Source organism: Anarrhichthys ocellatus, unplaced genomic scaffold (genome assembly GCF_004355925.1).
Source record: "Anarrhichthys ocellatus isolate YVR2014 unplaced genomic scaffold, GSC_Weel_1.0 scaffold3, whole genome shotgun sequence".
Lineage (NCBI taxonomy): Eukaryota > Metazoa > Chordata > Actinopteri > Perciformes > Anarhichadidae > Anarrhichthys > Anarrhichthys ocellatus.
The window spans coordinates 7,906,148-7,920,847 of NW_022280033.1; the positions used below are offsets into that span (position 1 = coordinate 7,906,148).

General features: G+C 41.8%; 2 protein-coding genes across 3 annotated transcripts in view; both read left to right on the forward strand.

Annotated features, from left to right (window-relative positions):
• The window catches only part of LOC116397220 (cGMP-dependent protein kinase 1), an 80,953-nt gene extending 71,381 nt beyond the window's left edge, over nucleotides 1-9,572 (forward strand). For both annotated transcript variants that reach the window (XM_031872479.1, XM_031872471.1), the window contains exons 10-18: nucleotides 3,985-4,081; nucleotides 4,196-4,335; nucleotides 4,870-4,959; nucleotides 5,125-5,266; nucleotides 5,716-5,879; nucleotides 6,398-6,520; nucleotides 6,623-6,685; nucleotides 6,791-6,857; nucleotides 6,991-9,572. In XM_031872479.1, coding sequence (XP_031728339.1) covers nucleotides 3,985-4,081; nucleotides 4,196-4,335; nucleotides 4,870-4,959; nucleotides 5,125-5,266; nucleotides 5,716-5,879; nucleotides 6,398-6,520; nucleotides 6,623-6,685; nucleotides 6,791-6,857; nucleotides 6,991-7,089 — 985 coding nt within the window. In that variant the 3' untranslated portion in view covers nucleotides 7,090-9,572. The remainder of the gene's footprint in view (nucleotides 1-3,984; nucleotides 4,082-4,195; nucleotides 4,336-4,869; nucleotides 4,960-5,124; nucleotides 5,267-5,715; nucleotides 5,880-6,397; nucleotides 6,521-6,622; nucleotides 6,686-6,790; nucleotides 6,858-6,990) is intronic.
• A 1,821-nt stretch (nucleotides 9,573-11,393) lies between these two features.
• Nucleotides 11,394-13,084, forward strand: LOC116378877 (dickkopf-related protein 1-like). Its single transcript, XM_031840786.1, has 4 exons — nucleotides 11,394-11,734; nucleotides 11,855-11,999; nucleotides 12,170-12,304; nucleotides 12,418-13,084. Exons 1-4 carry the CDS (start codon nucleotides 11,510-11,512, stop codon nucleotides 12,681-12,683), a joined length of 771 nt encoding a protein of 256 aa, XP_031696646.1. The 5' UTR covers nucleotides 11,394-11,509; the 3' UTR covers nucleotides 12,684-13,084.
• The last annotated feature ends 1,616 nt before the right edge of the window (nucleotides 13,085-14,700 follow it).

Genomic DNA, 14,700 nt, shown 5'->3' on the forward strand with positions numbered 1-14,700 from the left:
GCTACGAGAGCAATTTTGGGGTTAAGTGCCTTGCTCAAGGACACATTGACATGCAACTAGCAGAGCCGGGGTTCGAACCGCCGACCCCCTGATTGAAAGACAGCCCTGCTATCCACTTAGCCACAATATTTTTGGAGGAATTGATATGTACTCTATTTATCGTCGCTATGGAAACAAGAGAATAGCACTAAAGACGGCAATGAGGTGGGCATCTTGGGGTACATGCAGCTACATATTGGCATAATCTGATACCTCGCTCGCCCGGTGCTATGTTGCGAGTCAAGGTGAGGAGAAACAAGAAGCCGGTAATGACAGATTACTAGAGAGCGAGAGAGAAGGAACAGCTTATCGCCCCGGAGAGGAAAAGAGAGCCGTAGATGGAGGGACTAAGGGAGGAGAGAACAACGCGGGGGACAAAGCAGATCAGACTTCTGTCCGACACTTTGGATTTCTAGCTGACTGCCGAGAGTGTCAGTCATCTTCTGCAAGTCAGTGGAATTTAGTCAGCAAAGAGCGGAACACAACACCCTGGTGTGTTGGACAGAGGCACTTAGGAAAGAGAGAGAAGACAATGGGGGACTGGTATAATGGGAGGGCTCGCATTGGTTTTTGCCTGTGGTATTTAGCTCTGGCCAGGTCCCCCTTATTGTTCACTACCACTGATGATTTCCAGCAAATATGTGTGATAGAAAGAGACCGGCGGTGTGCATTCTCTACCCCATCCCTCTCTAGGTCTGTAGGGAGGCTGATTTAAGACTGATTTCATGCAAATGAGCAACACATCATGGCCATTTGTAACCTTATAATCAACCCTATTTGCTACAGAAGTTTATCTAAAAAGCCACTCTCTCCCTCTGCTCCCTACAATCTGTCACATCAAAGACATTAAGGTATCTCTCCCTGCTGTGTGTGTGTCGTCTCTTGCTGGCGCTCCCCGCCCAACAGAGCACATTTGTTTCTTGGTGAGGAAAGCCTGAGTCAGGATCCCACAGTGATGGAAACTATCTCTAATTGGTCACAGCAGATGAGCGCCATGCAGCAGTATTCTAACTATACAGCAAACTACTACAGCTGCTCTCTGTGAGGTTGACAGGTCTTTTCTTCAAAGACTACCTCACTGCTGTGCTATATGTGCACACTGCTTTTGATCAAGTCGCTGCTTCTCTCTGCAGGAGAGGAGCTCCACGCTACAGAAAGTAGAGCCAATACATCAGTCACTGTTGAAATGTTTGACATTTCTGCATGCATAAAGCATAGATTTAAGTATTTTGTTTAGTGGAAGGCAAGATGAGTGTCTGTAGATGAGAGAAAAAAGATTACGTTGTCTTATCTAAATTCCCCTATCTTGAATACAATTGCAAAAGTCTTTAAAACATTGGGCCGTGGGTTATAGCTCCTCCGACCTCAAACTGCAACATCCCTGGTTTGCATCCGGTCAGGGACATTGTTGCATTTCATTCCTTAAAACTTCTGTTTCCTGGTTCTCAAATTCAAAAAGTAATTTATTTAAACTATCCTCTGATAGGTCAACAGCTGCTTTTGTTTTCCATTATTTTGTGAAGAACTTGATCTTGTTTTCCTTTCAAACTGTCAAACAAATTTCTCAAATCTAAGTTGATGAAACTTGCAGAATGTCCTGTATTTAGTATAAATACTTCACTTTCCACTCACTGCTAATCATGGCCCGTCCAGCATGACGAAGATTGATGAGAAAATATGAACCCAGTATGACTCACCACGTCCAGTGTCTGTTGAGCAGGTGTAGCAGATCAATACGCGGTTAATTACTGGTTAATAAAAGTGACATTTAATGAGAGTCAGCTTTAAGGTCAGAGATGCTGTCTTCTCCTCATTCCTCTCCCTTGAGTCAGGCTAGACCAAAGGAAATGAGGACAATAGCACACACACACCCAACCACATACACACACACACACACACACGCACACACTCTCAAATACACTCTCACACACTTAGACACATGGGGATTGCATCATTTATTATGATCTCATCCATTCACTGATACAGATTATCACCCACTGGGGCGCTATTTGACCTGCATAGGAACACTTTGCATTGCAGTGCTAGTAACAGATTTTCCACTTAACAGTAATAAGTTACAGTTCAACTTCATGTAAGGCACCTCAGAATACACAAAGGCCTCTATGTAACTTACTAGGGTTCAATTCTAATGTCTTTATTTGAAAAGGGACAATGTGCATTAATCAACATTCATACAAATGTAAATGTACACGAGTTAGCTGGATCACGCTGGATCTACTCGCCAGTATCCCACAGTGCTTCTTCAGCCATGGACATAGACGAGTGAGGTTCTGAAAAAAATCGATACGAGTGTTTGTGTTGCCGCTTTTGTAAATATCTCCGCAATACATCGACTACCAGAGAGCCTACGTGTCCTCGGCTGAGACATTCAGCGAAGGGAAATGTTTTTCCTGTAACACAACTATTCATTCCCATTCATTGCAATGCTCTGATAAGTTCACCAGCTGGTTTCAAGGTTGTCACATTGTATTCACTTAGAAGAGTTCATCCTTAGCACAGAATAGAGTGAGTATTTGGTCCTTACCTTGAAGCTCCTCATGGAGCAATGCTGCCATCTGTTGGCCAGATCCTACGATTACTTTAAAACCTTTTTAATGGCCTGCATGATGTAAAATGATGCATGATGTAAAATGATCCCCTCATTCCTGACCCCTTCATATCGATACAGAATTTACAGGACCTCCCTCATTATGGGCGCTCGTAAGTCCATGTATGCGCACGTGTCAGGCATCACGATCTCATTAATAATCCTGTTCCACACGCAGGAATGCATGTACTCTCGGTTGCATCTCTCCATCCTTTTGTTAAGCAGAGCGCATTTGGGGATTTGGAGTGTTTTCTGGGCCTGCTTCCAGTTGATGGGAGGGGAGGAAAAGATGAAAGGATCACCTACAAATCTTACATGCTAGTAGTAGTGCCTGTTTAAACACAAATAAACAGTGACTGTCCTAGAAACCCGATGTGTTTCTGAGAAACATCGTGGCTCAGTGACCTGCCAACACATGCCCTCACGGTGCCTGCTGGTATGCAGTTTAGGGAAACGGTTTTGTTGTCCTGGCTTGCAGTGTAACCGATGCATCTGGTGGATCTGGTGGAGTAAAATCCTCTTTCCACATCTCAAATGGCCACATGAGCTCAGAGTATCATTTGCCATTTTATTTATCAAATTCGAACCCAGAACTGAGTCATTGTTGAACTTTTATGTAAATAAACTCAATCCCTGCCGCAACATGGAGGAAGACTTCTGACTTATCGAAACAAGTATTCCTTGTAGGGGTATTTTTGGTAAATGTCCACCAGTGGAATACAGCTGTGCTGCTTTTGGTTAAGAAAAGGCCTGATGTTGAGGGCGATAGTCTTTTCTGACTGACCCAGAAAAGGCTGTCCGGGCTCAGAACTGTTGTAAGCCCACTGATCCAGAGACTGAGCTGATGAAACTCTGTCCGCATCAAAAAATAACCAGAGAAAGACACGGGGGATCTGGAGATACAGGTCGGACACGAGGAAGCAATCTTTTTCTGCTGACATGTGCAGGTCTGCAGTGCCATGTTGGGGTGTTCGGTGGCAGAGCCGGCGCATGTCTTCGTAGCCAGATGAGTAGTGAGCTTGTGCGGCGGACGTCCCATCTTTGGTTTTTTTCTATCAAGCCTGGGGACAGACAGTATGTGTTCAAAGAGAGGTCAAAGTGGTTTACCAGAGGACTAAACTCAAACACATCCTGTTCACATTAATACAATCCACATCCTCAATAACATCCTTGTTAGATTACTCTGAGTTAAGCCCTCTAAGATTTGCAAACAAATGAGCACACAGATATTTTGTCTCAGGTTGTTGAAAGTGGATTATCTCTTCTTTCATCCTTCAGCTAATCTCTAATCCTTTTCCTATTCTGTCTTTTTTCCCCATCTTTTCCCGGCACCGCAGATATGAAGCAGAGAATGCGTTTTTCTGCAATCTCAACCTAGCTGACTTCAACATCATCGACACTCTGGGAGTTGGTGGATTTGGCCGCGTTGAGCTGGTGGGGGAGCGCTGCACATTGACAGTAACATCTTCACAGTCGTCTCAGCAAGCTGTGTGGGTTAATGTGCAGCCCATCTTTGTGTTTCAATGTCTTTTCTTTTCCTCACTGCAGGTTCAGCTCAAGAGCGATGAGAACAAAACCTTCGCCATGAAGATCCTGAAGAAGCGGCACATTGTCGACACAAGACAGCAGGAGCACATTCGTTCAGAGAAACTCATCATGCAGGAGGCCCACTCTGACTTCATTGTTAGGTACACCCCCTGAGCAGCTTTGTTGGCTGTTTTTTTTTCTCCATTCATGTCACAAGAATCAGTGCTTTTTTGCCTCAGAGGACCTGATTCTTTAAGTGCTTGTGTGTCTAACTGTGATGCTCATGTGATGCTCATGTGATGTTGTCTTCTCTGTGTATGCTGGAAGATGTTTGAATCTCTTGTGACCCTGAAAGAAAATAAGAAGGCACATGAGAGTTGTTGTTATTCTACACTGTACAGTTAAAGGTATATAAAGGTCTAGTAGTATCAACATCACGGCTCTATTTCTGGCCATATAAAGATACGTACCTGAGGCATTTGACTGGAGATTGTATTTGTGTTAATAAAATAATTACATTCAAAAGCATTCATACAGATTTTTAATTTAGATGCATTGTGCGCATACTAGTGTCAGCAATCATTTTGTAAGAGTTTAACTTTGGAATATTAATTAAATTGCACTTATCCAACTAGATATTCACAGCTTTTGTATTTAAAAGCTGTTTTAGGTAACATTGGCTTTTGTGTTTTCAGACTCTATAGAACATTCAAGGACAGCAAGTACCTCTACATGTTGATGGAGGCTTGTTTAGGAGGAGAGTTGTGGACCATTCTTCGAGACCGGTAAGCTTCTTTTTCACCAGATCAGATACGAGTGAATTGTTTTAGCTGTGTCATATTTCTGTTCATGTGAGTGATGCTAACCGTAAGTACAGCGACCTGAATAGAGTTTCAGTGATAGTAATAGTCCTAAAACCTCAAGTATCTGTTGTCCTGCTGTGTTGCCAGGGGTTCATTTGAGGACTCAACCACCAGGTTTTACACGGCTTGTGTGGTGGAGGCCTTCGCCTACCTGCATTCCAAAGGAATCATCTACAGAGACCTCAAACCAGAGAACCTTATTTTGGACCACAGGGGATATGCCAAACTGGTAAGAGACCATTAAGGGATTACCACCCAAAGAAATTGCCTTTTCTGTGTCTTTTGTGAGAGAAATATCATCTTCCTTTAATGTTACCACGAATAAGCAAATGAAACTTGTACACTTGCCTCATGTTGGCAGTAAATAAAAGTATAATTAAACTACAAAGAAAAGTATAATTTAGGTTTAGTCGAGTTCTGTGTTTTTTGGGGTTCCGCCACTCCCTTTGTTGCTTTTGGCAGAGCAGCAACCAGCTGCTCAACTCTTTCTATCCATCATGTCAAAGCATCAAGTGATAACTGCAATACTGAAATAATTACACCATTTCCAACTTTGCCCTTATTAGACACAAGAATGTACATGATCTGATACAAATTAGGAAGAAATTGTTATGACATGAATTCATATTCCTGTTCAACTTCATCTGACTGACGGAACAAAACCTTTCTTCTTCTTAGGTCGACTTTGGCTTCGCCAAGAAGATCGGATTTGGAAAGAAAACGTGGACCTTCTGTGGGACGCCGGAGTATGTAGCACCAGAGATCATTCTGAACAAGGGCCATGACATCTCAGCCGACTACTGGTCTCTAGGAATCCTCATGTTTGAGCTCTTAACTGGCAGGTACACACAAGCCCGGGCATGTCCATACAACTAATATCTTAAAGAAACAGTGTGTAGAATTTAGGGGGATTTGTTGGCAGAAATAAAATGATGTTGATGACGATGTTTTCATTAGTGTATAATCTCGTGAAACTAAGAATCGTCGTGTTTTCTGTAGCTCAGAATGAGCCGTTTACATCCACATAGCGAGCAGGTCCTCTTCACTCAGTCAGTTGTGTTGAGCCGCCATGTTTCCACAGTAGCCCAGAGCTACCAAACCAAACACTGGCTCTAGAGAGGGGAGTACCTGAAAGCTATCATAGTTCTCCAACACATTTGGAAAGGGAGGGGGGACTGGAGGGGTATTCAGTTTACAATCTGCAACCTCACCACTAGATGCCACCAAATCCTACACACTGCTCTTTTAAGTGTTCCCATGTGATGGCATATATGGTTTCAATATCATACACAGCAACATACAAATCTACAACAAATGAAATACTATTAAGAAGACAACAATCTTTGCCTCTGTTATGTAGCCCTCCATTCTCTGGCCCTGATCCTATGAAAACCTACAACATCATCTTGAGAGGCATCGACATGATCGAATTTCCAAAGAAAATTACCAAAAATGCTGCCAACCTAATTAAAAAGCTATGCAGGTGAGTGCTGGCGCTTCTGGCTATAGTTGAAGCTCAGAGTAATTCACTTAAGTGGTCTGTGCTGAATCATCATGTGTTTTTTTTTGTTTTTTTCCATTGCAGGGATAATCCTTCTGAACGACTGGGAAACTTGAAAAATGGTGTCAAAGACATTCAAAAGCACAAGTAAGCCTTTCTTTAAATTATTATAATCATCTTATTTAATAATTTCTCCCAGTATAACTGTGTAGTAAAACATGGAATTAAGAAGCAATGCTGTTTTTCCTTTAGATGGTTTGAGGGCTTTAACTGGGAGGGCTTGAAGAAGGGTACATTGACACCCCCTATCGTCCCTAATGTAAGTGCACACCGCAGATACTCCTCGTCATTTTCTTTCTAGTTGCTCTTTTGTAATTAATCTCACATTCAAAATATTTTTTTTTTGTTCTTGTTTGGTCGTTCTGTGAACAATTCTTCTGTCATTCCACCAGGTCACATCAGCTGTCGACACAAGTAACTTTGACAGCTTCCCAGAGGACAACGAGGACCCGCCTCCTGATGACAACTCCGGCTGGGACGTTGATTTTTGAAGTCCTCCTCTCGTCTTAAAGCCAAAAGAAACTCTTCTTTTGTTGGCTTGGAGGCTGTCTTGAGGACATGGTTGTGTTGTAGAAAAAAAAAAAGAAAACTGCTTTAAAAAGAAAGAGAGGATATGGAAAAGAAGACAAACGGATGGATGGGTCACCGATATGCCTTTATTTCACTGTGGCTCTGGAACAAGCATTTATAATGGGACTACTGTAGCACTTCTTCAGTGTTGTCTTACACTCGGCTCTAAAGGCAAAGAAAGTGCAGGGATACACACATATACACACAACATAGGCTGATAATGGAGCCAGGTTTTCCCTTTGAAACGGGGAAAGATGTTTAGCGGGTGGATGAATGTTCGATCGTTTGTTTAAGTTTTGGTTCTAGGATAAATAAGAGTGTGAAAAATGTGGACTGCTCAAAAAGAGAGGAGGCCGATGATTGATTTTTTTTTTTTTTTCTGTGTTTGTTTCTCCGCAATATTTGATGAAATGTGTGGAGGGTTTAAGATGTCACTGCAGTTGCTCCCTGGTTTCTGACGTGCAGCTGCTTGCTGCAATCTCCGATACTTTCCAGAGGTCTACACACCACAGTTTGCAAGTAAAACTGGTATCAAGTGCTCAAGACTAACCTGAATGTCTCTGATTATCTTCTAACTTAACATCCTCGTGGCATACAGCATGCACAGAACCTTATATTTGAATGTACATTCACACACAGGCCAACAGCGAAATTAAATACTTTCTATGAGATTAAACTTGAAAAGCACAAACACTGTGCATTCAGTGGAAAGAGACTCTTAAAAGTGCCCTGCTCAATATTTAATGAAACACACCAACACACATTAAATAGTAGCTGATATTTCCATGAAGCAATGTGTCATTATGCACTTAAGACCATTAACTGAAAAATAAATTAGCAGTTACAGCTAATTTTAAGCTTCATTGGATGAAGTTACACTCTTTTTGTTGTTATTTAATATGCTTTTAATCACTCATATGAATGCTTCTCTGCATACTTCTTAATTTTGTTTTTAAATCACCCAAATGCCTCGTCCTCAGTTCGCCCCTGTATAGTTCTGACATAACTGTGAACATGGTTTCAATGTATTTGGTGCTGTTGATAAATTATAGTAAGCGATGGTGAAATGACAGTACTGGCTTTTGTTTTGTGAAGTGTTTTTTTGTGCTCGATTCCTTTGTGGCGTACTTGACTTTGCTCTTTAGAAAATTGGAGACTTTGTGTCAATTTGTAAACTTGAGTGAAGATTTGTTTGAAATCACTTGACACCATGTTACATTGTGCTAAGTGGTATTCTCGAGGTTTTTAAACAGGTTGAGTTCATCCATATAAATTAAGAATCCTCATCTTGAGAGGCGAAAGACCAGATTCACAGAATCTTAAAACTATCTTGACTTAACTTCATTTTACGGATATTTAAAAAAATATCTCCTAAGAACAAAGAAGAAAGAATGATAGGCAGATGATATTGTTTTAAACTCACAACTTTGACCACTAGCTTCACGATCTCTCACCCAGCTCATCACCTCTCATGTCCAAAAATCAGAGCATTAAATCTAAAGAAATATAAGTGCCTTAAATCAATGGCATACAAAATTAACATCACGAGTCCTATTCGATGCTGCATGAACACATATACACCTCAAAAAACGTGTGTCCTCTTAGATGGCTGCTTCTCATCCGTTTGTTATATCTAATAAATACATTAATCACCATGGAAAGAGAATTTCATTTGATGGCTGACAAAACTGCATATGAAATACAATTCCTGCTTTCTGCTTTTGATTTCTCTCACAGGAACATTATTATATTAAATTATGGAGAAAAAGAATAGATCATATGATACGCCTGCAATGACATGCTTGTCTCTCCATTCTAAAATGGTCTCATGAAGTCAACCACAACTGGCCTGATATAAAGTGCACTGTAAATCAAGGCTCAGAGGGACCATCCATCCATCACCTGTTTCAGTCATGACATCTGAGCATGTAGAGAAAGCGAGAATGATTTGCAGTTTGGAACATTTCACGGATTGGAAAAGCATCATTCCTCTTTACCACTGTTGACAATCATTGATGGCATGATGGCATTAATCGTAATGTATCGTCATCCAAATTCTCATTCTATAAAAGCTTCAACTCGTATTTCATCCCAGGAAGCCAAACAGACCGACACACTTACATTTACGTGATATAAATCGTTGAATGATGTCGATGGAGAGCTAAGGAATCTTAGTTCTGTGGGTATACCATAAGTATTTTTGCTGTATTAAGGGCAGGTTATGTTTATCACAAAGCCTTATGTATGCCATCACTTTACAAACCACTGGTTTTGAGTCTTATATTGACCGCCTTCTGCAATGTTACCTGATATTTGCCTTGTGTTATGTTGTTTATTCTGCTGTAAATTCATTTTGCAGAGTGCCACCTGTAAGATTTTTGAAATTATAGAGTAAAAAACAATACTTTTGAGTGCTGTCTGTCTCTTAAGTTATTTTAAACAACTCGGATGAGTGACTGAAAGTGGGTGCTGGGGAGACGTTACAGTTTGCTCGTTGCCACGAGAGGGAGCTGCAGGTAAGACAGATCTCCCTCGAACCAGCTCCGCCTGATGTGAATCGGTTAAAGGTTGCCTGAGATCTAGTAATCGGTGCTTTGGTTAGTGTCATCCACTTACTGGTAAGTGCAGATGATTCAGCTTCTCTGGTCACGGTGTTATTCGCACAACAAATCTGTTTGGGGGGGACAGGGAAGTGGCTTCAGTCATAACAACAGAGTGACACCTCTGCGAGATCAAAGGGGATCAAAGTGCATCAAAGGAGCTCACCTTACCAGCACTGACATTTAGTAAAGTGGAGATAAAAGCTCCACTTCAAAAGAGATACAGCAATTCAAACGTGCAAAGTGCCACAGTGTGTTTGTCAGGTGTCTATGGCGCATCTCTCTCTCTCTCTCTCTCTCTCTCTCTCTCTCTCTCTCTCTCTCTCGCACACACACACACGCACACATCCTCACACTCAAACGTAAGCTACGTGACCAGCAGATGACGTCCAAGTGCCAAGAAATCTTCATAGATACACTAAAGGACTCGTTTCCCATCACGAACTTCAGCACCTTGATATCGGAAACTAAAAAAACAAAACAAAGTGGGTCCTAGAATGCAGTTTCACTTCCCAGGAGCAAATGTGACTTAATTCAGGAGAACATAAAAGGGTGGAATTATCTGACTTGGACTGTGGTTGGTGGACTGAAGTGAAACACATACTTTTAAGACTTATTTTGAATATTTCAGGGTGCGCATTTCTTCCAGCCGAGGAGCCCGAAGGGTCAGAGAGCGGGAGAGATCAGAGTTGCCTTTAATCTCAAAGTGCCAGTCAACCCTGAAAGGCCGCGCCACGGAAGCCCATTAATTCGGTAAACTTTTCACACCCCTTAATGGTCTGCATATCCCACACATTGATGTCCGCCACTGGTGTAATCAAGCACACTTTGGAGGATAATTGCCACCCTTTGCAATCAGAAGGATCAAATGAAGTAGACCCAGTTAATCGACGCGAGTAACTTCAATCGCTGTCTTCACACAGCCGAAGGGTAGCAGGCTACTTGAATGTCAAATAAAACTAGTATAACCAAACAGCTTGTTTAAAGAAGCGCAATGGAGCTCATGGAGAAAGAAACCATCCCTCATTTTGAGTTTCTGTCACGGCTATAAGATAAATTGCATATAAATTGTGCTGCAATATTTTGCAGCAGATGCATTTGTTGTTTTAAGTTAATTTAGTCAGAAAGTCATTCAAATAAACTATAATTAATAAATGGCGAACTGTTGGCTCCAATGTTTTTGGAAAAACAAATGAAAATTCGTCATCTGAATAAGTGATTTTTTTATCTCATGAATGTTTTATTTGGAAACAAAACCAAAATAAATTATAGGAGTTATATCAATGTGGTGAGACTATCGCATTTTTTTTTCCTGCTCTGTGTTGAAACACAAAACTGGTGGACCTTGACAACATTTTCCTTTTCTTTTTTTGTAGAAATTCCTGTCTGCACATACTTTTTTTTAACTTAGTGATGGTAATACAGACTTTGCAGGTCATTATCATTACACACGCACATTGTGAAGCAGTCCTGTACAGTGGGGCTCTCTTTGAAATTCCACCCCTCCGCCTTTGTTGTGCTCAGCGAGGGGCGGGCAGACAAACAGGTCCACATGTATAAAGAGATCATCCCAGGACTATGAGGCAGGAGGCTCCGATAGCATCGTTCCGAAAACTCTCTGGAAACGTTGTGATTCAGGATTCAAGGGCCCTTTGGACTTTGTCAGACAGCCACTTTTTTTTTACAGCAAAACAGACGGGATCTTTTTTTCCCGTGTTTTGGCAACACAGCAGTATTTAACATGAGAATCATGGTGTTACCGACAGCGCATCGCTTCTTGGCTGTGTGTCTCATGCTGTTTGGATATCTTGGGGACGTTTACGCGGGGACAGTCCTGGTGAACTCCAATGCCATCAAAAACTTGCCCGGTGCTTCGGGTGTCAAAGGCACCGAAACCGTCAGTCCGAGTCCGCGCACCTCACCCTCCGGCAGCATGGCACACAAATTACCCGGGGACACCTTGCAGGTAATTCGCTTTCCCGTGCGTAAAAGTCAGTTCTGCGCGCCGGGACAAAAGTTATCGCTTGTGTAACGTTTTATATTTACTATCCAATGACACGCTGCTTTTGTTTCTATCAAACTTTAGCAGTCAGGTGTTTGCACGGATGATGAAGACTGTGAAGGTGATGAATTCTGCAACGACGCCCGCGGTGCCTGTCTGCCCTGCCGTAAGAGCCGGAAGCGTTGCGCACGGGACTCCATGTGTTGCTCAGGAAACCGCTGCAGCAATGGTGAGCAGAGGCATCCCATCCGAAATTATTACTGACATTCATAATGTACTAATTTGTTGATGATAATTCTGATAGTTGGGAATAGTTTGCTTGTAGTCATACTGTCTGAATGTTTACTGACTGTGGTAAATAGGGAGCCTAACTGAATTTTTTTCTTTTGACCATTCTAGGTGTTTGCCAGGCAAATGACATCGACCCTACAGATGCATCCATCGTCACAGGCTGGCAGAAACACAACACCACTCTGGAGCATCACACCAAGAAACCCACTACTGCCCACAGCATTCAGCCTCATGCATCAAAAGGTGAGTGTCCTGTTAAGAATTATCAGTCTTTATTAAATAAAAAATGACAGCACAAGCAGTTTTTTAGTAAAGTCTGTTTCATGTAACATACTTTCATCTCCCTCTATCTTCAGGCCAGGAGGGGGATACTTGCCTGAGATCTGCTGACTGCTCTGAGAGTCTGTGCTGCGCCAGACACTTCTGGTCTCGCATCTGTAAGCCCGTGCTGACGGTGGGCCAGGTGTGTACGCGCCACCGCAGGAAAGGCACTCACGGCCTGGAGCTGTTCCAGCGCTGTGACTGTGGCGACGGTCTGGCCTGCCGACCAGAGAAAGGAGAGCGAGACCACAGTGTCAGCAGGACAGCAGCCCGGAACCTACACACCTGTCAGAGACGCTGACACCAAAGCGTGCACACACAGAGACATAAATACACACACACACACACACACACACATTCATCAAACCCGCAAATCAGTCACAGACACTGACAAACACTTTTTAGCCTTCCACACACCAGAGATGCTGACACACACACACACACACACACGCATAGACACCCAACACCTAAGACATTCTTTCCTGCCAAAGTTGCTGACACAAACAGCACCCGGAAGGATAGACATGATTCCTGGAAAAGTGATACACCCAGAGGGATGCAACAGTGCAAGACGGACTGATCCAATTCCCCATCAACAAATGAGGAGTCGGAAGTTAGGAAGTGACATTTCAGAAGTCTTGAGAAGATCGATACATGTCGTCGGTAATGGCAGAGCTGTTTTGTTTCTCTTTTTATGGAACTTCAAGCCTCAGTTATTGCAGTAAATTACTGTATTGTAAATATTATTCTGAAGGTGGCACTTAATTGAGCTATTAAATTCTGTCAACACTAGTATTATAAAGACATGATGCTGCATGCTTTGTAAATGTGTTCTGTATATTGTTTTTTATAAGAAAATGTTATAAATAGAAAATTTGAATATATTTGTTTTTATTAAACATCATGTGATAACCGTACTCCTTCTTTCTGCCCATCATTTATTGGCAGTAGTCTTCGGATCTACTGTGTTACAAAAACAAACAAAATAAATGTCTTTTGGGACATTATTTCAGTGAGGTTTCACTCAAAACGTCTTGAATATAAAGTCTTCTGCAGCAGGCTCCAAACCATTTAGTCGAAATATTCAGCTGGTACAAGTGGGAAATGTTTCTTGCAAAATAACCACCACCCCCCTTTCTGGAAAGCAAAAGTTATTTGAACAATCACTTGATGGTGTTTAACTCGTAGCCCAGAATTCTCAAATCAGTGGTTGAGGCTGAGTGGATGGTTTGAATGTTTGGCCCAGATATGCTTCTCAGACTCACTACACACAGCTGCTGGAATATGTGCAGACAAACACTCCGAAAACATACTTACAACAAACTTTGATGAGTCATTACTGGAGCCTCAGCTGGCCACATCCTGCTATAGAAACAGATGATGGTCCATCAGGGCTATGTCATCAGACGAAGATAAAAAAAAACAGGACAGGATGCTGTATTATCCAATGATAACTGCAAAGGGGTAATAACAAAGTATGTGTGTCCTGGCCAGTGTTTGCCACCTAACCCTTTGGTGTTGCTGGCTAGTTTCTAATTATACTATTACTTCCCTGCCTTCATGTGCAGAAGAGCAGATAGCTAGCTATCCAAACTAAAGCCTTTAATTACTTCATCTTACTCAATCTACACAAGGATTCATGAAATGAGCTGCACCACAGTTTTTGTGACGTAAAAAAAAAAAAAGGATCTTGGTTCTCATTCGATCCAATTGCTAAGCACACCCCATTTCCTGGCTGTTGTGCAGCGGCTGTGCTCTAATGTGTAGGCTATGAATCCACCCAAATACACCATGGTGTCTGTAATTAGACCTGTTTAGATTAGAAGATGGTGAGGAAATTACTGTACTTTCTTCTTGATTCTCATGTCAGATCAAAAGGAGCACAAGACGCTGTTGATATCTGACCGAGCCAAATAACCTCTTCATCTGTTTACTTCCATAGACATTCATTTGAAGTTTGTCAACGGAAGACACGGTGAGGTTGAATCTGAATCTGTCATTGAGGATCAGTGTTTAAAAGTAACTCATGTCATGTACTCAAGTGCTTTAATTAAGTATAATTCGGAGGTACTTGTACTTAACTTGTGTATTTCCTATTTAAGCTATACTTTATACTTCTTAAGTACATTAGAGAGGGACACCGTGTACTTTTTTCACCACAACACTTATCTGGCGGCTGCTACTACCGGTTACATAGCAGATCGATTTTTTAGAAAAGTTATAATGAGCCTATAAAATACAATGCATTGTATAACAGCACGTTAAACTACCCAACAGTAACAGCAATAATAGTTGAAATTTGCTGTTTACATGTAGAT

What these genes read in the sequence shown, in the direction of transcription:
- LOC116378877 (XM_031840786.1), top strand. Translation starts at nt 11,510, where the DNA reads ATGAGAATCATGGTGTTACCGACAGCGCATCGCTTCTTGGCTGTGTGT. An exon ending in TACCCGGGGACACCTTGCAG is followed by an intron (nt 11,735 to 11,854) that starts GTAATTCGCTTT and finishes ATCAAACTTTAG; the next exon opens with CAGTCAGGTGTTTGCACGGA. An exon ending in AGGAAACCGCTGCAGCAATG is followed by an intron (nt 12,000 to 12,169) that starts GTGAGCAGAGGC and finishes TGACCATTCTAG; the next exon opens with GTGTTTGCCAGGCAAATGAC.